We start from the raw sequence: 26133 nt of genomic DNA on the forward strand, positions 1-26133 counted from the left end.
TTTCAACCTACAGAAGAGGAAGTGTCATATCCATTTCAACCCACAGAAAAGGAAGATGATGATCCCGTCAGTTATAGTCAAATGATTGTTGAAGATTATCCCAATGATTGTGATAAAAAAAAGAGGATTTAGTGGAGGAAATTGATGGAACATCTCACGCTAGCCAACAACCACAACCACGTACAGAAACAGAGATGCAATATAGCCTGGTCCCCAAATCATGTACAATGGAATGTGGGCAGACTGACAAACCAACAAAATCTTGAAAGTGCATCCAGGGCCTACCCGATTACGCCTCCGTGGCTGTGGCCGTGGCATGTAACCGATCCTATTCAAAATATCATTATTATAATGACCCCTTTGGAGGGGAAGCGTGTGTACCAGGACAAGTGGAAGACACTGGATAGGATACAGTTGCATGCCTACATATGGTTACTGAGGTGAAGCATTGCACAGTTTATGGAACCAAGACACTGGCAGGGGAATATTTCCAGCCACAATGTCAATGGACACATTCTGTGTGATGTCCTGAGTGACTTGATTTGACAACCATAAAACAAGAAAAACCCTAACAAGAGACAATTTGTCCCAAATCAGAGATGTATGGGCTATATGGGTAGAGCGCTTGCCCCTACTGTACAACCCTGGCCATACTGTCACGGTAGATGAACGGCTTGTTCCGTTCAGATGGCACTGTCCCTTTAGGTAGTACATGCGCAGCAAATCAAGATCGTATGGCATCAAGATATGGGTCGCTTGTGATGCTGAGCATGGATTTACAAATTCATACAGGAAAATCAGGAGTACCTGAAAAGAATCAGGGAATGCAGGTGGATTTGGACATGGTAGAAGGGCTCGAAGATCGCATGATCATGTGGGACAACTTATTCACACCCTAAGAGCTGCTGGATAGGGGCTTGACCATGCTGGGAACAGTGAAGAAAAACAAGCCCGAACTGCCCAATGAGCTTCTGCGAATTCAGGAGAGAAAGCTGCATGTTCTAAATTTGCCTCACCAGGACTAAGACTACAACCAACAAGTACTGTCCCAAGAAAAACAAAAATGTGACTTGATCAGCACATTCCACAAAAATGGAGCAGTGAGCCAGAGAGAGAGGCCAAAAGGCCACAGATGATTTTTGACTACAATGCTACGACAGAAGGAGTTGACGACAAATCCCCAGGAACGTACAACTGCCAGTGGTAGATGGCCTACGGTCCTCTTCCACAACATCATCGACATGTCCGCCTACAACGCCTTTGGGCTGTGGCTGAGGCTGAATATGTGACCGCAAGACCTCTACCGTTGGCCCGCATTGCAATTAAATGCATCTGCAAAGGGCACACAGTCATATTCTGTCAAGCATATCCATCATGTAATGGAACATTGCGGAAGTCTATAGTGTTGTGTCTATGAATTTATACATGGCTGGGTCTAATCCTGAATGCTGATTGGTTAAAACCGCATTCCAGCCGGTGTCTATTCTATAAGCTAAATCTATGATGTTAAAATACCTATTTACTCTATTCCATCTGACTGTGCAATCCACTGTCTCATCAGCCCAGCCAGGCACTTTATAAACTTGATCTCCTCTATAAAAATCATCTAGAAATGATCTCCCATTTCTTTCAACAGAGGAGATTTATATAAACCTTGCTGTCTTTCCCTCTGACATTTGCAACATTGTTTCAATATTTAAATTCGATCTACGGGTGTCCCATAGTAATGAACGTGTCAGGAGTGGGGATGAGACAGACAGGCAGGCAGCATTTCTTATCCAGTCAAAATCATGAATCAGCATAGTTTTTATGGATATATATATATATATATATTCAAAGAACTATCAATTGAAAACAGTGAGTGGAAACTGATGCTTCACATTTATACATCCGGTGAAATGTCTGTCTCATTGTTCTGTGATGTTACTGTATGGCTCTGTCAGGGACGTCCTACTGTCACGAGTGTAATATTACAGTTGACCACTAGAGTGTCCCACACCACATATAATCATTACAGTCACTATGAATTGTTACTCAATAGTTGCTACAATAAATGCTGGTAAACTTGAATTACACAGTATGAAGACATATTTGTGCAGAATTTATATGACATACATTGTTCAGTATATAATTTCTACCAACAGATGACATGGTCAGTAATGCAGAAATCACTTACCCTGGGTAGGCATAATATAATGAAAAATGTTGTCAACCTTTTTGTTGTTCTGAGATTCATATTCATGACTATGTAACTGTATTGTCCACCTGATTTTCATTAACTAAGGAGCTTTTTCCATGTCCATATGCTGTGCTTTTTGGTAGTCTAGTCCCTTCACCATTTATACCCCTCACACAAGACGGTAAACAGAACAGCAGGGGGAGATGAAGTATCAGTAGGATGGATCTTATTCTTTCCATCTGTGGAAGATCTGGTGTTGGTCCCCTGTTTAGCAACATGACAACACTGAGACTTGATCATCCTTCAGGGTGACCTCTCTCCAGGTCACAATCTGATGGATTATTCTCTGTGTGTGACGACACTATCGCCCGCCACACTCACCCCTGTCATCATGAAGTGCTTCGAGAGGCTGGTCATGGCCCACATCAAGGCCAGCATGCCAGGCACACTGGACCAAATCCAATTTGCCTACCGCTCCAACAGATCCATGGAAGATGCCATTTCTATAGCTTTTCACACATCCTTAACACATCTGGATAAGAGGAACACCTATTTGAGAATGCTATTCATTGACTACAGTTCAGCATTCAACACTATTGTTCCCTCCAAGCTTGTCACCAAGCTCAGAGCCCTGGGTCTGGACACTACCCTCTGCAACTAGATCCTGGACTTCCTGACGGGCAGACCAAAGGCTGTGAGGATTGGCAACACCTCCTCCACACTGACTCTTAACACAGTGGCCCCCCAGGGGTGCGTCCTAAGCCCACTGCTGTACTCCCTGTTCACCCACGACAGCTTGGTTTTGCACCACACCAATTCCATCATCAAGTTTGCTGACGACACCACAGTCGTAGGCTGATAACCAACAACGATGAGCCAGCCTATAGGGAGAACGTGAGTGAACTGGCATTGTTGTGCCAGGATGACAACCTCTCCCTCAACGTCAGCAAAACAAGGTTGATTGTTGACTTCAGGAAGCAGAAAATGGAACACAGCCCGATCCACATCAACTGGACTGCAGTAGAGAGAGTCAGCAGTTTTAAGTTCCTCGGCATTACACAGATGCAGTGCCTGTCTAGCTCTCATTTACATACGTTAGATCCTGCTAACAAGGGGATTTCACAGAATCAACGGACTGAGTAACATTTAATTTAATCCTCCATGTGTGACCATGATGTGTCACCTGGTTAGCGGTCAGATGTACCTACATTTTTATCTCCTTATACAGTATGTCTCAGCCCTTTTTATGGAAGCAGAACATTTGTTTCTAAGTCAGGCTCATTCATTAATCCTATTTCTGACCCTTGTGGTGATCCGGATTTTAAACCACTAAAAAGAAGCAGCCACACCTCTCTGCCCAATGAGGTTCTATTTAACTCCAGTACTTATCACGTTTGAAGGGAAGACCCAGGTGCAGACAGTGTCGAAGTAACAAAAGGTTATTCATTTTAACACGGGAAGGCAAAGGTACAGGATGGCAGGCAGGCTCAGGGTCAGGGCAGGCAGAAAGGACAAAACCAGGAAAACTATCAAATAGACAAGGCAGGAGCAAGGGGAAAAAAAACATTGCACCGAAAACAAACTTGCACAGACAGACAGAAAACACAGGTATAAAAAGTACCTAGGGGATAATGAGGAAGATGGGTGACACCTGGAGGGGGGTGGAGACCAGCACAAGGACAGGTGAAACATCAGGGTGTGACAGTACTATAAAAGGCTAAACTGAAATAACTGATGTGTTTAACCAACATTTTATCGCAGCAGGCTATTTATTTGAAAGGGCAAATAGCAGCAATAAGGACAACTCTGAAAAGACTTAATGACAGAAACTCATCTCTTATGCACCCCTGTTCAATCACAGACTTGCCTGCTACTGTAAATGGTGACCCATTGTTATTTCTTCAGCAAGTCACTACTAGGGAAGTTCTAGACACTCTCTTTGTAGTTGATGCTAAAAAGTCCACTGGGGCAGACATGCTTGACCTGTGTCTTCTACGGGTTGCTGCACCTCTGATTGTGGAGCCCTTGACACATCATCTTTTTTTTATCTGTCCATTCTCTTAGGTATTATTCCTAAGGTGTGGAAGTCGGCCCTTGTTCTTCTGATCCACAAAGGTGATGATCCCTGTGATCTTAATAATTGTCACCCAATCTCAAAACGTTCAAGTCTAGCGAAAATATTAGAACTCTTGGTACATTTTCAGCTGCGGTCCTTTTAAGATTAAAAATTGTATTCTGAACTCTCACCAGTCAGGCCTTTAGGCCAGAATACAGCATCATCTGAGCTGCTTCTCTAGTCATAAATGGCATAAAGTAGATAAAACACTAGCATTATGCTGCCCTTTATATTGATCTGTCGAAAGTATTTGATATGCTTGATCATACACTCTTGCTACGGAGGTCTGGACCATGCCTGTGTCTGGTTTTAAAAATGACCTGTATGACAGAACTCAATGTATATCTGCTGATGGAGCTCAGTCTAATTTTCTTAACATAACCAAAGGAGCGCCACAAGGCTCAATACTAGGCCCTTTACTGTTCACTTTTTACATGAATAATGTTGGTTTCCCTGAAAACCTCTAGATTTCTCCAGGTCTCAGAAAATTGATCCTTAAGACCTGCGTGCATATCTGTGCCTTGAGAGGAACCTAAATTGAGCTTGTGCCCAATTAAAAGTATCTAGGTTTTGGATTGACGATAAGCTGTCCTTTAAAACACACATTCATGAGCTGACAAAAAGTTGTGAGTAAAGATTGGTTTGCTGTATAGAAATACATCATGTCTCACTTTTGAAAAGAGGAGGAAGATTGTTCAAGCAACACTCCTCCCAGTAATTGACTACAGCAACTCAATCTACTTCCACTTGACAGCTTCTGTGTTAAAACCTCTAGATTCAGTCTACTACACACCTTTGCGTTTTATCACTGGTGATCACATGTCATATGTCTCATTTAGTTATTTTGGCTGGGAGCCTCTGACTACCAGAAGGGCCTAACCTAGGCTATTATTTGTATGTAACACATGTTGCACTTCTCCAGAAACTCCCATACTACCTCACCTCACTTTTAAATTGGAAATCTAGCAACTATAAGACTCGCTCGTAAGACTGGTTAGTTCTAGAGGTTCCGCAGTTCTCCTTCGAGTTAGGGAAAACTGCATTCAGTTACTATGCTCCTCAGTCCTACATGTCACTCTAAAACACGATTCTTTGGCCGCAAAAGGTGAATTTAGGGCTCTGATGAAAAAAATGCAACTGCACGTGTTTTGATTGATTGTATATATTTGTTTTTAATGCCCTTTTTTGAATGTAACATGATTTATTTCATGTTGTAACTGTAATTTTGTAGTGATCATGCAAGAATAGTTGCTTACATTGCTTGAGCTGTTGTTCTCAGGGCACCATTGGAAATGACACCATGCTCTCAATGGGTTCCCCTGGCTAAATAGAGATTATTAAAAATGTCTTAATTTGTGCCACACAGGCACTTGAAGAAACACTGCTACTCTTGGACCTAATGTTCTTTCATACCCCGAAAATTAGATATAGGTTTATCGTGCCTTCAGAGAGTATTCACACTCCTTGACTTATTCAAAATGTTGTTGTGTTACAGCCTGAATTCAAAATGGATGAAATATATTTTCTTATCTCACCCATCTACACACAATACCACATAAGTGAAACTGAAAATGTATTGAAAATGAAATACAGAAATATCTCATTTAAATAAGTATTCACACCCCTGAGTCAATACATGTTAGAATTACCTTTTGGTAGTGATTACAGCAGTGAGTCTTTGTGGGTACGTCTCCAAAAGCTTTCCACACCTGGAATGTGCAACATTTGCCCATTATTCATCAAGCTATGCCAAATTGTTTGTTGATTATTGCAAGACAACAATTTTCCCTCGGGAACATTCAATGATTTCTTGGTAAGCAACGTCAGTGTAAATTTGTCCTTGTGTTTTAGGTTATTGTACTGCTGAAAACTGTATTCTCCCAGTGTCTGGTGGAAGGCAGACTGAACCAAGTTTTCCTCTATGATTTTGCCTGTGCTTAGCTCTAGTGCTTTTCATTCTTTTCAAGAAAACTCCCTAGTCCTTGCCGATGACAAACATACCCATAACATGATGTAGCCACTACCATGATTGAACATATGAAGTGGTAGTCAGTGATGTGTTGTGTTAAATGTGCCCCAAACATTTTCTTTGAACACAAGCAACATGTTCAATGTCTCGCTGGCCTTAATTTGATGTACGCATTTTCTGAGGAAACTCTGAATACTGGAGAGATCAAAGACATTATGGGTAAACTAGTATCGTTGCAAAAGGGATTTGGCAGTAAAACAAGACAAGGAGCAAAGTTAGGTTTGTATGTTACAAACTGTGTGGCTAAAAACACTAATAAAAAAATCAAGAAAATAAGGGTTCCTCAAGAGTTCTTTGGAAAAGGTGATTTTCCTATGTGGAACCATAATGACTCAAAGAACCCTTTGAGTCACTCACCCTTTGAGTTCACAAAAGGGTTCTTTGCTCTTTTGGTGATTAATTGAAATGTAGGAGGTGACTCATTTGAATATTTGGGGGCATGGTTGCCTCATAGCTCTTTTTGTGTAATCGTGAGTGAGAGTGTCATTCCAGTTGATCAAATGTGTTGTGTTATGCCATTAAAAGGATATATGATCATGGCCAGCAGTGATGGTGTCTTATAAAAGACTTGTGTATGGCCTTGTCATTTTAGAACCGTTGACTAAATCAGCCCGTGGTTCTCAGTTCTCTTGTCAGGGACCCCCAGCTGGTCAGAGGTAGTTCTCACTTGACTCAACTTGTTCATTAACACAATATTAACACCCTTATGGAATTTTAACAATATTATATGGCTGACCAGAATAAGAAACCATGTATTATTCTTCAAAAAATTATCTACAAATAACCTTTTCAGATTGAGAATGGTTCTATAAAGGAACCTTTCTCCATAAAGGGTTCTACTAAGAACCATAAAAAAGGGGTTGTAACCATAGCGGAACAATTCTTTTGGGCTATATAGAACTTTTTTTTTAATGGTTCTTTATAGAACCTTAGGAAAGGGGTCTTTATAGCACCATACAAGTTCCATTCAGAACCTTATGAGCATGGTTCTTTATTGAACCTTCAAAAAAAGGGTTCTAATATAGCACTAAAAAAGGGTTCCGCTATGGTTACAAGCCAAAGAACCCCTATCTGGCACTAATTAGACACATTTATTTTTAGTGCGTAAAGCATTTACTTTGAAAATCATGCATACATAGCCTAGTCCCAGATCTGTTTGTGCGGTCAGTCACCATAGACGTTGACAAGACAGTATAAACAGCTCTGGGAACAGGCTAATGCATACTTAGAAGGCTGCATAATGTATGAAATACAATGGGATGGGACGGAAACAAAGCAACGTGTGAACAGCTACTGAAACAGTATTCAAACGTTCTGATGCCATTATCTTAAAGATCCTATACCTGGTCCGTGAGTCATTTAAACACATTGATTATGGAATCTGAGTATTTGTAATTGTTCCGCCTTCTTCTCATATGCTCCACATTTGCATTCTTCAAGGATGATTTTACTTAATTATTTATTTTATATGGTGCTTTTTCCTTCGATTCTATAGTTCCCATATGCTTTCAGATCCCATGAGGTTTACTGGACCTTTTGCAGTGACTCACTCCCATCAACATACAGTAGATGATTAGTATGACAGTATCAGTCTGTCTGTCTGTGTCTTTCTGTCTGTCTTTCTGTCTGTGTCTTTGTGTCTGTCTGTGTCTTTCTGTCTGTCTTTCTGTGTCTTTCTGTGTCTCTGTCTGTCTTTGTCTGTCTTTCTGTCTGTGTCTTTCTGTCTGTGTCTGTCTGTCTGTCTGTCTGTCTGTCTGTCTGTCTGTCTGTCTGTCTGTCTGTCTGTCTGTCTGTCTTTCTGTCTGTCTGTCTGTCTTTGTGTCTTTGTGTCTCTGTCTGTGTCTTTCTGTCTGTCTGTCTGTGTCTTTGTGTCTTTGTCTTTGTCTTTCTGTCTGCCTGTGTCTTTCTGTCTGTCTGTCTGTGTCTTTCTGTCTGTCTGTCTGTGTCTGTCTGTCTGTCTGTCTGTCTGTCTGTCTGTCTGTCTGTCTGTCTGTCTGTCTGTCTGTCTGTCTGTCTTTGTCTGTCTGTCTGTGTCTTTCTGTGTGTCTGTGTCTTTCTGTCTGTGTGTCTTTGTGTCTGTCTGTCTGTGTCTTTGTGTCTGTCTGTCTTTCTGTGTCTCTGTCTGTCTTTGTCTGTCTGTCTGTCTCTGTCTGTCTGTCTTTGTCTGTCTGTCTGTCTGTCTGTCTGTCTGTCTGTCTGTGTCTTTGTGTCTGTCTGTGTCTTCTGTCTGTCTGTCTGTGTCTTTCTGTCTGTCTGTCTGTCTGTCTGTCTGTCTGTCTGTCTGTCTGTCTGTGTCTTTCTGTGTGTCTGTGTCTGTCTGTCTGTGTCTTTCTGTCTGTGTCTGTCTGTCTGTCTGTCTGTCTGTCTGTCTGTCCTTGTCTGTCTGTCTGTCTGTCTGTCTGTCTGTCTTTCTGTCTGTCTGTCTGTGTCTTTCTGTCTGTCTGTGTCTGTCTGTCTGTCTGTCTGTGTCTTTCTTTCTGTATGTGTGTCTGTGTCTTTGTGTGTCTGTGACTTTCTGTCTGTGTCTTTGTGTCTGTCTCTTTCTGTCTGTCTGTCTGTCTGTCTGTCTGTCTGTCTGTCTGTCTGTCTGTCTGTGTCTTTCTGTCTGTGTCTTTGTGTCTGTCTGTGTCGTTCTGTCTGTGTCTTTCTCTCTGTGTCTTTCTGTGTGTCTGTGTCTGTCTGTGTTTGTGTGTCTGTCTGTCTCTCTGTGTGTCTGTCTGTCTTTGTGTCTTTGTGTCTGTCTGTCTGTCTTTGTGTCTTTGTGTCTCTGTCTGTGTCTTTCTGTCTGTCTGTCTGTCTGTCTGTCTGTCTGTCTGTCTGTCTGTCTGTCTGTCTGTCTGTCTGTCTGTCTGTCTGTCTGTCTGTGTCTGTCTGTCTGTGTGTCTTTCTGTCTGTCTGTCTGTGTCTTTCTGTCTTGTTTAGAGTACAATGTTACCACTCAGAATGTAGCCATTTACTGACACAACAAAGTGCCTCTGTCAGGAGGTTTGGCTGTCTGGACCCAAGGCTATATCCATCCATCCATCCATCCCTGCCTCTGGAAAAGTAATGCCTGGTCTTCCCCACAGAGAGAACTCATTATGGGACAGTACAGAAGCTTCCCACTCCAGAGCCGAGGATCTGCAAGAAAGCCTAACTCCTTGACCTCAGATGGGAGGGAATGGAGAAGATGAGAGCTAAGGAAGCTTGTATTTTCTCTGTACAATTATACATTGACTTACTGTAGCTCCATTTGAATGTTTCTGGTTGCTCCATTTAAATGTTTCTGGTTGCTCCATTTGAATGTTTCTGGTTGCTCCATTTGAATGTTTCTGGTTGCTCCATTTAAATGTTTCTGGTTGCTCCATTTAAATGTTTCTGGTTGCTCCATTTAAATGTTTCTGGTTGCTCCATTTGAATGTTTCTGGTTGCTCCATTTGAATGTTTCATTTGAATGTTTCTGTTGCTCCATTTAAATGTTTCTGGTTGCTCCATTTGAATGTTTCTGGTTGCTCCATTTAAATGTTTCTGGTTGCTCCATTTGAATGTTTCTGGTTGCTCCATTTAAATGTTTCTGGTTGCTCCATTTGAATGTTTCTGGTTGCTCCATTTAAATGTTTCTGGTTGCTCCATTTGAATGTTTCTAGTTGCTCCATTTAAATGTTTCTGGTTGCTCCATTTAAATGTTTCTGGTTGCTCCATTTAAATGTTTCTGGTTGCTCCATTTGAATGTTTCTGGTTGCTCCATTTAAATGTTTCTGGTTGCTCCATTTAAATGTTTCTGTTGCTCCATTTAAATGTTTCTGGTTGCTCCATTTGAATGTTTCTGGTTGCTCCATTTGAATGTTTCTGGTTGCTCCATTTGAATGTTTCTGGTTGCTCCATTTAAATGTTTCTGGTTGCTCCATTTGAATGTTTCTGGTTGCTCCATTTAAATGTTTCTGGTTGCTCCATTTGAATGTTTCTGGTTGCTCCATTTAAATGTTTCTGGTTGCTCCATTTAAATGTTTCTGGTTGCTCCATTTGAATGTTTCTGGTTGCTCCATTTGAATGTTTCTGGTTGCTCCATTTAAATGTTTTGCTCCATTTAAATGTTTCTGGTAGCTCCATTTGAATGTTTCTGGTTGCTCCATTTGAATGTTTCTGGTTGCTCCATTTAAATGTATCTGGTTGCTCCATTTGAATGTTTCTGGTTGCTCCATTTGAATGTTTCTGGTTGCTCCATTTAAATGTTTCTGGTTGCTCCATTTAAAAGTTTCTGGTAGCTCCGTTTGAATGTTTCTGGTTGCTCCATTTGAATGTTTCTGGTTGCTCCATTTGAATGTTTCTGGTTGCTCCATTTAAATGTTTCTGGTTGCTCCATTTAAATGTTTCTGGTTGCTCCATTTGAAAGTTTCTGGTAGCTCCGTTTGAAAGATTCTGGTAGCTCCGTTTGAAAGATTCTGGTAGCTCCGTTTGAAAGATTCTGGTAGCTCCGTTTGAAAGATTCTGGTAGCTCCGTTTGAAAGATTCTGGTAGCTCCGTTTGAAAGATTCTGGTAGCTCCGTTTGAAAGATTCTGGTAGCTCCGTTTGAATGTTTCAGGTTGCTCCATTTAAATGTATCTGGTAGCTCCATTTAAATGTATCTGGTAGCTCCAATGTAATGTCTTCCGTGCTACAGTACTAGTACTTGTACAGCATATCAAATCAGGGCTACATGTGGAGGTTTGGACATAATGAACCATGGAACTGCTATATTAATACAGGAAGCATCATGTTACATATCAGACTGTTAAGGATGTTGCTCCATCAATGTATCAATGCTGGTACAGTACATAGACATGTTTGGTGTAGTTACGGACTTTACACTGTGCAACAAGGCCGATCTCTTGTTCCAGTGTACAGTAGCTTTGACTTGTCCTCCTATTGCTGTGATAAGAATTATGATTTCATAGACGATACATAGTCTGGCAGTACATAGACATGTTTGGTGTAGTTATTGACTCACTATAAAACTTGTCCTCATATCTTTGGTAACAAACACAATTTCTTTGGTAACAAACATGCTGTTACTGGTCAGTGGTCGGTAAGGCATGGCTATACAGTTAATGTACAGTTACTGGGAAGAAAGACCTATCGTCTGACACGTTGCGGTCGAGTCACGTCTGCTAAAGACACCCAGGCTAACCCAAAGCCCCGAGACAGGCTAGGGGAGAGCCTCTTTGGAATGATGAGTAAACCCTTGGAATGCGTTCCCTGTTTTTTTTACACCGTAACCGTCCCACTCCCATACAGAGCACGTCTGGTGCCACGTTTCACTGAGACAACACTCAAAAGTTAGCCTGATCCTAGATCTGTTTGTGCTGCCTTGCCTACATCTATGGTCATTGGCATGACATTGACCATGCGAGTGGGCAAGACAGCACAAACAGATCTAGGATCAGGCTCCTCAAATGTCATCCCTTTATGCAGTTTTGACTTTTTAAAATCTAAACTCTGGTGACATCACCCCACTGTGTCTCCCAGTCTTATTTTGTCTCCCAGTATATCAGGAATCAAGGTAAGACCCAGATGCAGAAACATCTAATTAACAATGGTTTAATATTCCAACAGGGGCAGGCAATAGACAGGTCAAGGCAAGCAGGGGTCAATAATCCAGAGGTGGGGCAATGGTACCTGTCGGCAGGCAGGGTCAGGGGCAGGCAGAGTGGTCAGGCAGGTGGGCTCAGAGCCAGGACAGGCAAGGGTCAAAACCAGGAGGGCGAGAAAAAGAGAGACTGGGAAAAGCAGGAGCTGAGAACCAAAACGCTGGTTTATTTGACAAACAAGAGGAACTGGCAACAGACATGCAGAGAACACAAGTATAAATTCACAGGGGATAATGGGGAAGATGGGCGACACCTGGAGGGGGGGTGGATGCAATCACAAGGACAGGTGAAACAGATCAGGGTGTGACACAGTAAGCATACAGTACAATTAAGTCGCCATTGTGTAGAGTGAGACAATCATATATATATATATATATTTTCCTTTCCACCAGATTGTACTAGCCAATTTCTAAATGGCTTATTATTGTCTGACCTTCACTCACTGATGACAACACCAGTTCCTGTTCCTCTGTTTTGCACAGATCGTTGCTTTGTCACTGTCACTCAACCTTGCATTTAATATTTTTTGTTGCCGTTCATTTTCAGACATTTCAACCTTGCATTTGTGATGCAGTACAGTGGTAATGTTGTTCTAAAACAGATTTGAAAAATCAAGCCCCCGCCCCACCTTACCCGAAATATCTCTCTCTCTCAATTCAATTGAAGGGCTTTATTGGCATGGGAAACATATGTTAACATTGCCAAAGCAAGTGAAATAGATCATTAACAAAAGTTTGAAAAACAATACAAATTAAAAAAGTTCCAAAAGAATAAAGACATTACAAATGTCATTATGTGCAAATAGCTCAAATAGAAAAGGGAAAATAAATGAACATAAATGTGTTTTGTTTTTCACTGGTTGCCCTTTTCTTGTGACAACAGGTCAAAAATCTTGCTGCTGTGATGACACACCGTGGTATTTCACCCAATAGATATGGGAGTTTATCAACATTGGGTTTGTTTTCAAATTCTTTGTGTGTGTGTAATATGAGGGAAATATATGAGGGAAATATCCTCAAATATGGTCATACATTTGGCAGGAGGTTAAGTGCAGCTCAGTTTACACCTCAGTTTGTGGGCAGTGTGAACATAGCCTGTCTTCTCTTGAGAGCCAGGTCTGCCTATGGCAGCCTTTTTCAATAGCAAGGGTATGCTCACCGAGTCTGTCAAAGCTTTCCTTGAGATTGGGTCACTCACAGTGGTGAGGTATTCTGCCACTGTGTACTCTCTGTTTAGGTCCAAATAGCCTTCTAGTTTGCTCAGTTTTTTGTTAATTCTTTCCAATGTGTCAAGTAGTTATCTTTTGGTTTTCTCATGATTTGGTCTAATTGTGTTGCTGTCCTGGGGCTCTGTAGGGTCTGTTTGTGTTTGTGAACAGAGGCCCAGGACCAGCTTGCTTAGGGGACTCTTCTCAGGTTCATCTCTCTGTATGCGATGGCTTTGTTATGGAAGGGTTGGGAATCGCTTCCTTTTAGCTGGTTGTAGAATTGAATGGCTCTTTTCTGGATTTTGATAATTAGCGGGTATCGGTCTAATTCTGCTCTGCATGCATTATTTGGTGTTTTACGTTGTACACAGAGGATATTTTTGCAGAATTCTGTTTGGAATTCAATTTGGTGTTTGTCCCATTTTGTGAATTCTTGTTTGGTGAGCCATAAAGGGCAATGGATTCTATAACTGATGAAAATATTTTTAGCCAGATCCTAATTGTCAAATGTTGTACCTTTTGATGGCATAGAAGGCCCTTCTTGCCTTGTCTGTCAGCTTGTTCACAGCTTTGTGGAAGTTACCTGTGGCGCTGATGTTTAGGCCAAGGTTGTAACGGCTTTCTTCCTGGGAAGGAGAGGAGGACCAAAATGCAGCGTGGTTAGAGTTCATGTTTTTTTTAATGAGAGAAACCAAACATGAACACAATACAAAACAATAAACGTGGCAAAACCGAAACAGTCCTATCTGGTGCAGAAAACACAAAGACAGGAAACAATCACCCACAAAATACCCAAAGAACATGGCTGCCTAAATATGGTTCCCAATCAGAGACAACGATAAACACCTGCCTCTGATTGAGAACTAATCTAGGCAACGATAGACTTACATAAACACCTAGAATGAACATAACCCCATAAATCTACAAAACCCCTAAACAGTACAAACACCCTAGATGAGACAAAAACCATACATCACCCATGTCACACCCTGGCCTAACCAAAATAATAAAGAAAACAAAGATAACTAAGGCCAGGGCGTGACAAAGGTATGTATAGTCTTGTGTGCTCTCTAGGGCAACGGGGTCTAGATGGAATTTGTATTCGTGGTCCTGGCAATGGGACCTTTTTTGGAACACCATTATTTTTGTCTTACTGAGATTTACTGTCAGGGCACAGATCTGACAGATTCTGTGCAGAGGATCTAGGTGCTGCTGTAAGCCCTCCTTGGTTGGGGACAGAAGCACCAGATAATCAGCATACAGTAGACATTTGACTTCAGATTCTAGTAGGGTGAGGCCGGGTGCTGCAGACTGTTCTAGTGCCCTTGCTAATTTGTTGATATATACTGTATGTTGAAGAGAGTTGTCTCAACCCACGGCCCTGTGGAAAGAAATGTGTTTTTTTTAAACAAATGTTAACCACACACTTGTTGTTTGTGTACATGGATTTTATAATGTTTTATGTTTTTCCCCCAACACCACTTTCCACCAACCTGTATAGCAGACTCTTATGCCAAATTGAGTCTAAAGCTTTGCCTTTGTTTTGGTTTGTTTGTTTGTCAAGTTAGGGTGTGCAAGGTAAATACGTGGTCTGTCTTACAGTAATTTGGTAAAAAGCCAATTAGACATTTGCTCAGTACATTGTTTTCACTGAGGAAATGTACGAATCTGCTGTTAATGATAATGCAGAGGATTTTCCCAAGGTTGCTGTTCACCCATATCCCACGTTAGTTATTGGGCTCAAATTTGTCTCAATTTTTGTGGATTGGGGTGATCAGTCTTTGGTTCCAAATATTGGGGAAGATGCCAGAGCCAATATTGATGTTAAAGAGTTTAAGTATAGCCAATTGGAATTTGTGGTCTGTATATTTTATCATTTCATTGAGGATACAGTACCATCAACACCACAGGCTTGGAGGGTTGGAGGGTTTTGGGTTGGAGGGTTTGTATTTAGTTTGGTAGTTCATTCAATGTAATTGGAGAATCCAGTGGGTTCTGGTAGTCTTTAATAGTTGATTCTAAGATTTGTATTTGATCATGTATATGTTTTTGCTGTTTGTTCTTTGTTATAGGGGCGGCAGGTAGCCTAGTGGTTAGAGCATTGGCCCAGTTACCAAAATGTTGCTAGATCGAATCCCAGAACTGACAAGGTAAACATCTGACGTTCTTCCCCTGAACAAGGCAGTTAACCCACTGTTCCTAGTCTGTCATTGTAAATAAGAATTTGTTCTTAACTGACTTGCCTGGTAAAATTAAATTTTAAAAGATTGGAGAAGTGGTTTACCCATACATCTCCATTTTGAATAGATAACTTTTCGTGTTGTTTGTTTAGTGTTTCCCAATTTTCCCAGAAGTGGTTATGGGATTCTTCAATTACATTGAGATGACTTCTGACGTGCTTTTTCAGATGGAATCAAAAATGATGACGAACAAACCCTGGTCGATCATTTGTTTTGGAAGAGGTAGTAAGAAGACAGCTTTGAGGTTTCTTCAAGTCATCTTTTTGCAATCCTCAAAGTTTCTCGCATGCTCAGCTCTTCTCTTTAATATTCCACATCTCAGTTGAACCAATGCAGGTTATAATGCTATTATTGTAAAGTTAATATTGCATTGGTATTAACATGAGAAACATAATAAAAAAGTGGACAACACTGATGGTGTCTTGTTTTCCTGGTATCTAATCAAGTAGTTGATGACATCATGGCATTGCAATGTGTCTATAGACATTTATTACAAACTTGTGTTTGCTGACTCAAATGCTTGGTTGAAAGTGCCCATCCCATTTGTTCTCATAGCTCTGTCTGTTTATGGGTCAGGAATGGCAGGTGGCCTCAGTGCTGCCGGAGGACACAAGTGTGTCAGATCAGATGGTGACGGTGTCATCTCACCACATTCCGTGGCCCTTCCCCTTGGGCCAGCATCAGGAGCCGCCATGACATGGCATAATTTATGGCCTCCATTTTTATGGTTTGTTTCAGGGCACATTACAGACACATTTAGTAACAATATCTCAGTGACTAATCTTTAGGTGTGCTTGTCTAGACATTGCACAGACTTCACACAGGGCAAAGCGAGGAGTTACTTCTGAGAGAAAGGCAGCTGTTTGAGTGGCTGGACAGATTGAGGTTTTCAGATTACGTCATCGAGTATCACAGGATAAATTGACACGGGTATGGTGTCCATATTAGGACAGTCATATGAATACTGTAGGCGTCACAAGACTTCACTATTGACCAACTGGTCCATGAGCAATGAGAAGACTAGTTTATGATTGTCCTCCATTTTGGATTTTAGCAACTTGTTCAATGAACTTAGTAGGCTATACTTTTTAATGGCCATGATCCTATACTCTTCCCAACATGGCTTCTTGTTCACACGGTCAAGGTGTAGGCCTTAAAGGTTCATTCGTTGTCATAGCTAATAATACAGTGGCAGCGCAAGTCAAACACTTAACCACTGTCTTTTGATCATTAGTACTGCCTCAAACAGCCAATGACCTCAATCTTCTGTCTGGTAAATAGAACAAAGCTTTGGCTTAGCTGTTTTGTAGCTAACAAGTCTAATGGCTACAGGCTAATGGCATTACAGCAATCGGGCTTATGTCTGCTTGGGGAAAGAAATATTGGTGGAAGTTATCTTTTAAGAGCTAAAAATAGAAAAGCACTGTATGCGTGAATTCTTGGAACAGACAAAAGAAGCGAAATGTCTCGACAAAACTGGTTTATCCGTCTTTGATCATGTCTGACTTGCGACTGACTACCAGTAACTAATTCTCCAACTCCAGTGCTAAGTGCGAATGATGTGATGTTCATCTCTGAAAATGTCTCCCTTCAAATGAGCCGAAATCATATGCAAAGAATGGCTGCTGTGTAGATGGTGATCTGTGCAATTCCTGTGTGACTTTAATTATGTTCCCTCCGCTCCTCTTGAGTATAACACGCTTTGGTTCCTACTTTCTACTTTTTTTTATCGGTCTTCCATGAAACCACCTGTTTCAACAATGCAGCAGCTTTATCAGAAAAAAACTGTTTTATTCAATTGTTCAACTGCTCTCAGAATCCCAAATGTGTCCACTTAGTGGATGAAAGGCCTGATTCATCATGAGAGTGAGATAACGTGTCTAGGAGTCAGAACTATTCTATTTCGACAGGTTTCTTAGTAGGGTAATGTTTTCAGCATATCAAATCAACCGAACTGAATAACAACAATTGTGTTACCCAAGTGTTACACTGCCCACAAATCCAAATTGTGGAGGGAATCTCACTTCATCATTCAATGGTTGAAACAGTGGTTGAAACATTACAAGTCTAGTATGAAGTTTCACTATGTATTTGTATTTACATATGCATACTTAGAAACTATTAATAAACAATGATTATTACACTGTTCAACCAGCCATTTGATTTTGCTGCCTCTGTTAACTGGTCCGGTAACCGGCAGTCTTGATCCTCTAGGTCTAGGAGAATGGGAACGGCCATGTGGGAACAACATGGAGCCTGTTATCACCCTATACAGCTGGCTTTATGGACCCAACTTCCTGTAAGGCCTGAGGATCACTGGAACTAGTGTCAAATCAGGCCTCCCTCCTACTTTTATGGACTTTATAATAACCAGTTATGCCCTTTATTGTCGGGGAAATTATTTTGTGCCACGTGCTGGAAGTGCGATGAGCATAATTATTAGCGGGATGAAACTCACATGTGCACCAGACGTGCCTTAGCTGGAGATGTGGAGCAAATAGACTGCCTTTGTGTAAACCCCCTAGAGGTGATTGACGCACTGGTGCATTGTATGTTTTTGCATCGTACGTGTCTCAATCCACCGCATCCGCCGATGTCGTACCTCCACATCTGCGGTGAAAAGTGACAGAGCTAGAGTGGTGTTGGTCAGACCAGGAGACATCCCGAAAATCAGTCGTCTTCCCTACAAACTAATGTGGAAAGGGGAGATTCTCACAAACACAATGGTGTTCTCCGTTTTGCTCTATGATCTCCACAAGTGTCACAGGACTCATCTGAAGGTAGCCAGTACTGGTAAAAAAAATAACGATTGGAAGTATAAGAAGGTATTTTGTGCCTACCCAAAAAAGGGGTTAATGTGTTTAAAAAAAAAATGTTTAAAAAATGTTCCTGAGCCTCTTATATCACCTAGATATGACAAACACTTCAACACCTTGTTTCTTATGGTTTCTATTTTGACTGTCTTTTTTGCCATTTATGAATTCGATGCATTTCTCTGGGCTATATTAGTAAAGGCCTAATTCAATATTTATCAAATACATAAAAATAAAAAAATAATAATTGACTCTTAAAGGGGCCCTAAAATAAAAACTCATAGTACCCCCACCCCAACCAAGGCTTAGAGTTTTAAGAATAAAAAAATAAAACATCTAGTTTGTTAAAATAAAATATTTTGGGAGAAATATTCTGGACTTGGAGACAGAGGCATCATATTATTTTCTTAACTGTCATTCCTTTCCCCCACAACAGTGGAAATTAAAGATTAGAAAAGAAAAAAAAATGTCAGGCAGTCTTGAATGACAAAGCTTGTCAGTATGTTTGATTGAGTGAGAAACTAAAGTAATGTCATGACTACTTTGTCATTCTTACTGCCCTCCCAGCCTAAATATGTATTAGCTACTATTTCCTTTTCACTCATGGTTGTCATGATTGCGTAGCGGTTTGGTCAAACTGTGTTTGTTAAGTCAGATACTGTAGCTACCGTCTTTTTTCAGAAACGAAGGACTTCTGAATAGCGTGGATACGTGTGAGAACTGACTTGTGAAGCCATTTTCAAATGGACATCAAACTAAACCAAATGTGTCACCAGAGCCCGATGGAGCCAAGTGAAAGCCCATACTGTAGTGTATCATGCATATGCAACATGAACTCATCAACTCACTGCATTTTCACAACAAAGCATCCACAAATGCTGCCAAACAAAACTGACCATCATACCGATCCTCGATGTCATTTATAAAACAGCCTCCAACACTCTACTCAACAAATTGGATGCAGTCTATACTAGATATTTGTCCAGCTTTCTGGCCTGAGATGTTTCCTGGGCATTTTTGCTGGGCAAGGATGATTTGGCTTGGAACTGAGAAACGGTTGGCAAACAAATTCAATGGAAGGGAGGGAGAGAGAGAGAGCGGGAGATTTTTGTGTCTTCTGAATTCCTGTTTGTGGTAGAAACCTTGAGAGAGTATGTGATATTCTCTCATTTGCCAGTTGTGGCTAGATACCAGACATTCACTGATTCAATTCCACAATTCTATTTCCAAGAAAACCTTCCTAATTGAACATAATCGAATGCTGTTAATAGGTGCGGTAACGAAAGACGGCGATTGTTCGCCAGAGGATTGCATTTTCAAATCGCAGGTGAGGAGCTTAGCCTTTACAGTATACAGATGCCAAACCTGAATTGTTTCATTGTGTCCTACTGTGAACCATCTAAAAACATCTGTAGACAATATTAGAAAGGCCAAGGTTGTTCGTAAGCATCTGGGTGGTTGCTAAATAGCAATAGTCTATTTTACAGTCTGTTTTGGGATTTATTTTTATTTGCACTGAAATTTAAATTGTGCACAATCATCTCAAGTTAGGATCTGGGCACTTGAAGCCAGTGAGAGATACATTTGATTATTTGTCTTATAGCACTTGTGACATGGAATTTGGAGATTGTATATTTGAGCTTGAGAGACACTGCACGAGACTCAACAGACAGTGTGTAGTCTTGGGCCACTAAGGGCTCTATTCAATCTGTTCCTCTGAAGTATTACAGATATCGCGAGAGAAATGTGAAGGTCATTTCCAAATGAGCCGACATATCAAATCAAAGTATATTGGTCACATACACATATTTAGCAGATGTTATTCTAGCTCCAGCAGTGCAGTAGTATCTAACAATTCACAACAATACACACAAATCTAAAGTAAAAGAATGAATTTAAGAAATATATAAATATTAGGACGAGCAATGTTGTAGTGGCATTGACTAAAATACAGTAGAATAGAGTATATACAGTTGAAGTCGGATGTTTACATACACCTTAGCTAAACACATTTAAACTCAGTTTTCCACAATTCCTGACATTTAATCCTAGTAAAAGTTCCCTGTCTTAGGTCAGTTAGGATCACCACTTTATTTACGAATGTGAAATGTCAGAATTATAGTGGAGAGAATTATTTATTTCAGCTTTTATTTCTTTCATCGCATTCCCAGTGGATCAGAAGTTTACATACACTCAATTAGTATTTGGTATCATTGCCTTTAAATTGTTTAACTTGGGTCAAACGTTTTGGGTAGTCTTCCACAAGCTTCCCACAATAAGTTTGGGGAATTTCGGCCCATTCCTCCTGACAGAGCTGGTGTAACTGAGTCAGGTTTGTAGGCCTGTTGAGGCGCTGTTGCGCCTTCTTCACCAGACTGTCTGTCTGGGTGGACCATTTCAGATTGTCAGTGATGTGTATGCTGAGGAACTCCTCCACTGTGGTCCTGTTGATGTGGATAGGGGCGTCTTCTTGTGCTGTCTCTAATGTCCACGATCAGCTCCTTCGTTTTGTTGATGTTTTCCTGACACCACTCTGCCAGGACCCTCACCTCCTCCCTGTAGGCTGTCTCGTCATTGTTGGTAATCAGGCCTACTGTTGTGTTGTCTGCAAACTTAATGATTGAGTTGGAGGCATGCATGGCCACTCAGTCATGGGTGAACAGGGAGTACAGGACGGGGCTGAGCATGCACCCTTGTGGGGCCCCAGTGTTGTGGATCAGTGTCGTGGAGGTGTTGTTTCCTACCTTCACCACCTGGGGGCACCCCGTCAGGAAGTCCAGGATCCAGTTGCACAGGGCGGGGCTCAGACCCAGGGCCACAAATTTAATGATGAACTTGGAGGGTTCTATGGTGTTGAAGGCTGAGCTATAGTCAATGAACAGCATTCTTACATAGGGATTCCTCTTGTCTGAATGGGATAGGGCAGTGTGCAGTGAAATTGCATTGTCTGTGGATTTATTGGGGCGGTATACAAATTGAAGTGGGTCTAAGGTATAATCCCTTCCTCTCAGCACCATTTGTCTACTTGAGGACCACTTTTCAGTCACTGCTGTTGGCTGACCAATCACTATAGAACAAGGTGTACAATATACTATTACATCAATACTCTGAATCTTTCTTTATTCCCTGCTAGATTGTGTAATTTAAATAAAAAAATTAGGGGCCACTAACTAAAAATAATCAGTCATTACAAATATAGTCTAACTTCTTAGAGCCCCAGAGTCTTGTAGCCTATACCATGTTTAAGGTCAGTTTCCATATAAACAACTTCAGCTCACGTCTGTTTCTGAGACAGTTCAGTCATATGGGCTTGCTCTGACCACTCCGATCAGCCCTCACCTCACTACCCAAGTCATCTTCCCATAAATCTGAGGGACCATGTGTGTGCAACTGGCCCTGAGTGAAAGTTACCATGGAGCAGCTCCAGATGTGCTCATCCTCCCTCTTTCTCTCGTTCCCTCCAGTCCTCTTCCCCTCCCATGAGCAAAGTTTTCCATTTCCTTTTTTGGTGAAAAAATCTGAAAGGCAGGAGGGAGAAAGACATTGAACCAATGCCCGCAGGAGAGAGTAGCTGGCGGTCTGTTTGTTATTGGCCTGTTTGCTTTATCAAGGCGATGAAACGGCCTACTCAGCATAAACACACATGCATGCATACACACACACAAAGATGTGTAGTTCCTACACCCTTGGGTTATATGCTGAATCAGGCCTAGAGGTTTCCAGTAGTTGGGTTACACTGAAGCTCGGCCAACAAAGAAGTTGGTATCTGGACATATACTATACTGCCAGTAAAATACCATTTGAATTACATACATTGACTGTCAAAAGCTAGTTGCACAAACAAGTGCCGAACTGGATGACTTACCGTAATAAGATCACTAGCACAACATCAACCCACACATTAGGGTAAATCTCAACCCCAATTTCAACCTTTACCCAACCTCTTCACATAAATACAAAAAATGCATTCAGGTGAGAAGTTGTGGGTGGGGGCAATTTCTCGTAAATATTCATTTTGGGGGTGGGTAAATTTAGTTGTACCTAATCCCAACACTTTTTCACTAAGGCATACTTACCAGAATTCCACTGGCACGTTCTGATAAAATAATATGCATCGGATGTAAATATGGCTTTGGAGAGTTCCTGACATCTATTGCCACTTGCAGAGTAAGTTCAAATCCCCCATTGGGCACGCAAAATATATTGGAAATGTGGACTCACATTTATTGCAGTATTGTGTGGGGAAGAAAAGTGCAATCATCACCTTGAAAATGAAGACTAGGGGTTCATTTCAATCCAACCTGCATTGCAGTATTTACGCAGCACCTTTTTTTCCAATGGTCAAATTAACTCACAGATTGGTCTTGGCTACTGTATTAAAACCGACAACTACTACCAGGGTGACCTATCTTACAAGTATGCTTTCACTTTTCAGAATTGTGTTTGCGCGGGATTAATATTGTAAATACAGGCCCATGTGGAATTAGAACTCACAATCATTGAACAGCCAAAAGAGGATTGGCCACCCTTCAGAGCCTGGTTCCTCTCCAGGTTTCTTCCTAGGTTCTGGCCTTTCTAGGGAGTTTTTCCCTAGCCACCGTGCTTGCTACACCTGCATTGCTTGCTGTTTGGGGTTTTGGGCTGGGTTTCTGTACAGCACTTTGACATTGGCTGATGTAAGAAGGGCTTTATAAATACATTTGATTGATTAAACTATGAGCCAACTGTTTTTAATCGGACTGCGCCACCAATCAGTCATAGCGGTTTGGGAAAAAAATATCTAGCTGACATGACCACCATTGTCATCTATTTCTTGTTACAATGGATGTAGCTACAAATATAAACATGATCCTCGTAGATGTTTTATTGATTCGTAAAAGCACATGTGTACAAACGTTCAATTTGGTCATATGCGGAAATGGACCTTCCTTTTGAATTTTGTGTCAGTACTTAGGTCAAGGAAGCATCATGCAATATACGGTATAATTGGCACACTCCACTTACCAAGACCATTGTCACCTGCTTTTATATTTATCCTTGTGGTACCACCAGCTCATATAGAAGGGAGTGTATTTCATAACGAATACCTCCCTTGAGATGACTTAGAGGCGCAATTTCAATGGTAGAGTTGAACCACTAAGAGCAAAAAGAGCTAGATTTACAACTAAAAAGACAAATATCACTTTTGCAATGAACTGTCAAAATTAAGACCAGAAGAGGTGTTTCACTAAATCTAAGTCTAAAACATCTGGTTTTCAATTTAAACATTTTTATTTTTAAATGAAAATTAATGTTTGAATTAAGATTTCTTTAACATTTTATAAAACAGGTCATACAAATGGACAATTTGAATACACTTAACACAGAATACACTTAACTGATTTGACTCAACTCTTCCATCACGCCGATGGCGTGTTTCTCCATCTTTTTTTAGAATCATAAAAAGCACATTTGCCAACTCTGACTTGCCAGCATCAAAGCTCAAAATAATGAAATAAAGATATACTTATATATTTTTTTGTATACCTGACAATCTCAACAGCAACAATCAATTTAATTTCTAGGCAAACAAATACTATTTGAAATCTTTCAAATACCTTTAGCATTTGCCTTAGACTGCCTGAAGTGCCAATGGGTGGGGTTTGCAGTTTTGCAACTATACTATTGGTCCCATTGCACCAGGCAAGCTCAATAAAGCCCAGCTAAAGTATTTGAAATGATTTCAAATAGTATTTGAACCCATGTCTGGTAATAACAAAGACATGCATACCACTTAGTTGATGAAATGCAGCTCAGCTTCTTTGGGACTAGCCCATTTATTATCAAACGACAGCGATAGTAACAGAAAGCTTGAATACAAAGTCAAAAAAAGGAAATATGCTTGACGAAAAACATAGATAAGTGTCAATATGGAAAAAAGTAAACAATAGGCAAAGAGTGGTTTAGGTGTTGCTCCATATATAAATGCTCGAGTTGCGTTTGTATGTTCACAAATTCTGGGAGCACGGGGAATATTTTAGCCATAGTGCAAATACATGACAACGTTTTCCTTATGTCTTAACTGACTTCATTGGTTTTCTCCAGTACACCAAGCTTTTTCTTTTCACGTTCTCTCAATTTCTATTTTTTTCTTCATCTCTTGGACCTATTCTTTGGTATTCTGTAAAGTGTTTGACAACTGCATAAACAAACCACCGCAAAATATTATTCTCTTCAAATAAATCATGATACGGCTACAGGTTAAGTAACAACTAAAGCATGACAGCAAATGCTGCTCTGACACAGGAGAACAGTCGTGTGTCACAAAACTGCAATTATCAGCATTGAAATCACTCAAACATATTTTACTTGCACAACATATTTACAATGTAGTAAATATCAGTGTTCTGTGGCTGGTTTACAAAAGTGTTGCATTCATAGATTAGTGGTGATTCGTTCATACAAAAAAAATCTAGCAAAAAAGTATGCATAGCTGTAAGCATTTCTCTTTTCTTTGGTTTGATAATACATACTATATAAAGTATGGCATTTTTTTTCAAGGCACATAACGCTTTTCCACATAGTCACAACTTATTGTGGAGAATGAAAGCCTTGGAGTGGATCTCCCCTCTCCAGTCTAGATAGCAACTACATCAAAATAGTATGATTTCGGCCAATGTTCGATGGACAATTTGCACGTTGGTCAATGTTATCCTCACATTTAAATGCTATAGCCTCTAATACAGCATATTGGAGTAGTGACACTGGAATTCAATTCTTCAGTGAATTCAGAACCATGGTTTTCCCCCATACCAGTTAATTCTTTGATGGCAGATATTACATTTCTTTGGTAGATCATTGGCAATCCATCAAATGACACCACTAATCATAACGGTTCAGTTCTGTTCAAAAGATAAGACTTTTTCCTCTGTTAAACTAAACATAATCTGACCTAAAAGTCACTCATACATACAGGTGAAGGAAAAGTAGGTCTATTTGGCAAAGACAATGAAAACGTGCCTCTGCCAAGTTAGATCAACCTTAGTCTGGCTGATTTTTGTCTGTCTGTGCTTCAGTAGCCTGATGCTTAGCTCTGGTATTTGACAGCAAGCTGCAGAAAGCTCTGGGGGAGGATGAGGGATCGAGCTGTGGTCTAGTGAGCAACTTGTGTGTGTTGGCATGACCTGAGAGGCAGTCTGTGGGTCTGTGTTAACAACCTTGGCAGTGATGGGGGGCCCTGGGGTTGACCTAGGTGTGTGTGTGTGTGAGGAGAGGGGCGATACGGTGTGTGTGTGGTCTATAGATTGCTATTGGTGTTGCAGTCGCGACACAGGATCTGGTCTCCATTGGGGAAGAAGCCCGCCCCCACCAGAGAGACCGAGCACTCTGTGCAGGTGAAGCAGGGCTGGTGCCACTGGCGCTCCTCAAACGAGATGTACTTCCCTCCGCCAAAACCTGGACAAGACAGGAAGGTGTTATTTAACAAAACAGCAAGTAGCCACTGAGGTCTCCTCCCATAAACATGTGTAATCAGATTATCCGCAATGCAGTCACCACGAGTAAAGATAACCACTGATTGAATGCCATGTTATCCATCCCTTTGAAGATTTGGTGCGCAACTGCTTATGTAGGCAGTCTGGAACATGGCCAACAGTTACTCAGTAAACCTGGATCCTCAGGAGAAAAAAGACATGTCTATAGCAGCCTTTCTCAACTGTCCCCTGCTACTGGGTCATAATAGCTGTCTGTGACCTTTGACCCTACCTGTGATAGGCTTGCTGCATGCCTCACACTTCTTGGAGTATAGGCTGCCGAAGCACTTGAGGCAGTAGGGGTTGTCTTCACGCGAGGTGAAGTGCTGCCCTGCCAGCTGCACCTTGCAGCCTGAACACACAAAGCACTCCTTGTGCCACGGCTCATCCCGATACGTCACGCCCCCTTTAGCCAGGGCCTGGAGGGAAGA

At 41.1% G+C, this 26133-nt stretch overlaps 1 protein-coding gene across 1 annotated transcript in view; it reads right to left on the bottom strand.

Moving 5' to 3' along the window:
* Positions 1–23983: 23983 nt before the first annotated feature.
* Positions 23984–26133, bottom strand: part of LOC112246067 (four and a half LIM domains protein 3-like) — a 48435-nt gene continuing 46285 nt past the window's right edge. Inside the window, exons 5-6 of the mRNA XM_024414334.2 lie at positions 25935–26121; positions 23984–25625 (exon numbers count right to left, since the gene is read on the bottom strand). Of these exons, the coding sequence (XP_024270102.1) occupies positions 25468–25625; positions 25935–26121 (345 nt within the window). The 3' untranslated portion in view covers positions 23984–25467. The remainder of the gene's footprint in view (positions 25626–25934; positions 26122–26133) is intronic.

Source organism: Oncorhynchus tshawytscha, linkage group LG23 (genome assembly GCF_018296145.1).
Source record: "Oncorhynchus tshawytscha isolate Ot180627B linkage group LG23, Otsh_v2.0, whole genome shotgun sequence".
Classification (NCBI taxonomy): Eukaryota; Metazoa; Chordata; class Actinopteri; order Salmoniformes; family Salmonidae; genus Oncorhynchus; species Oncorhynchus tshawytscha.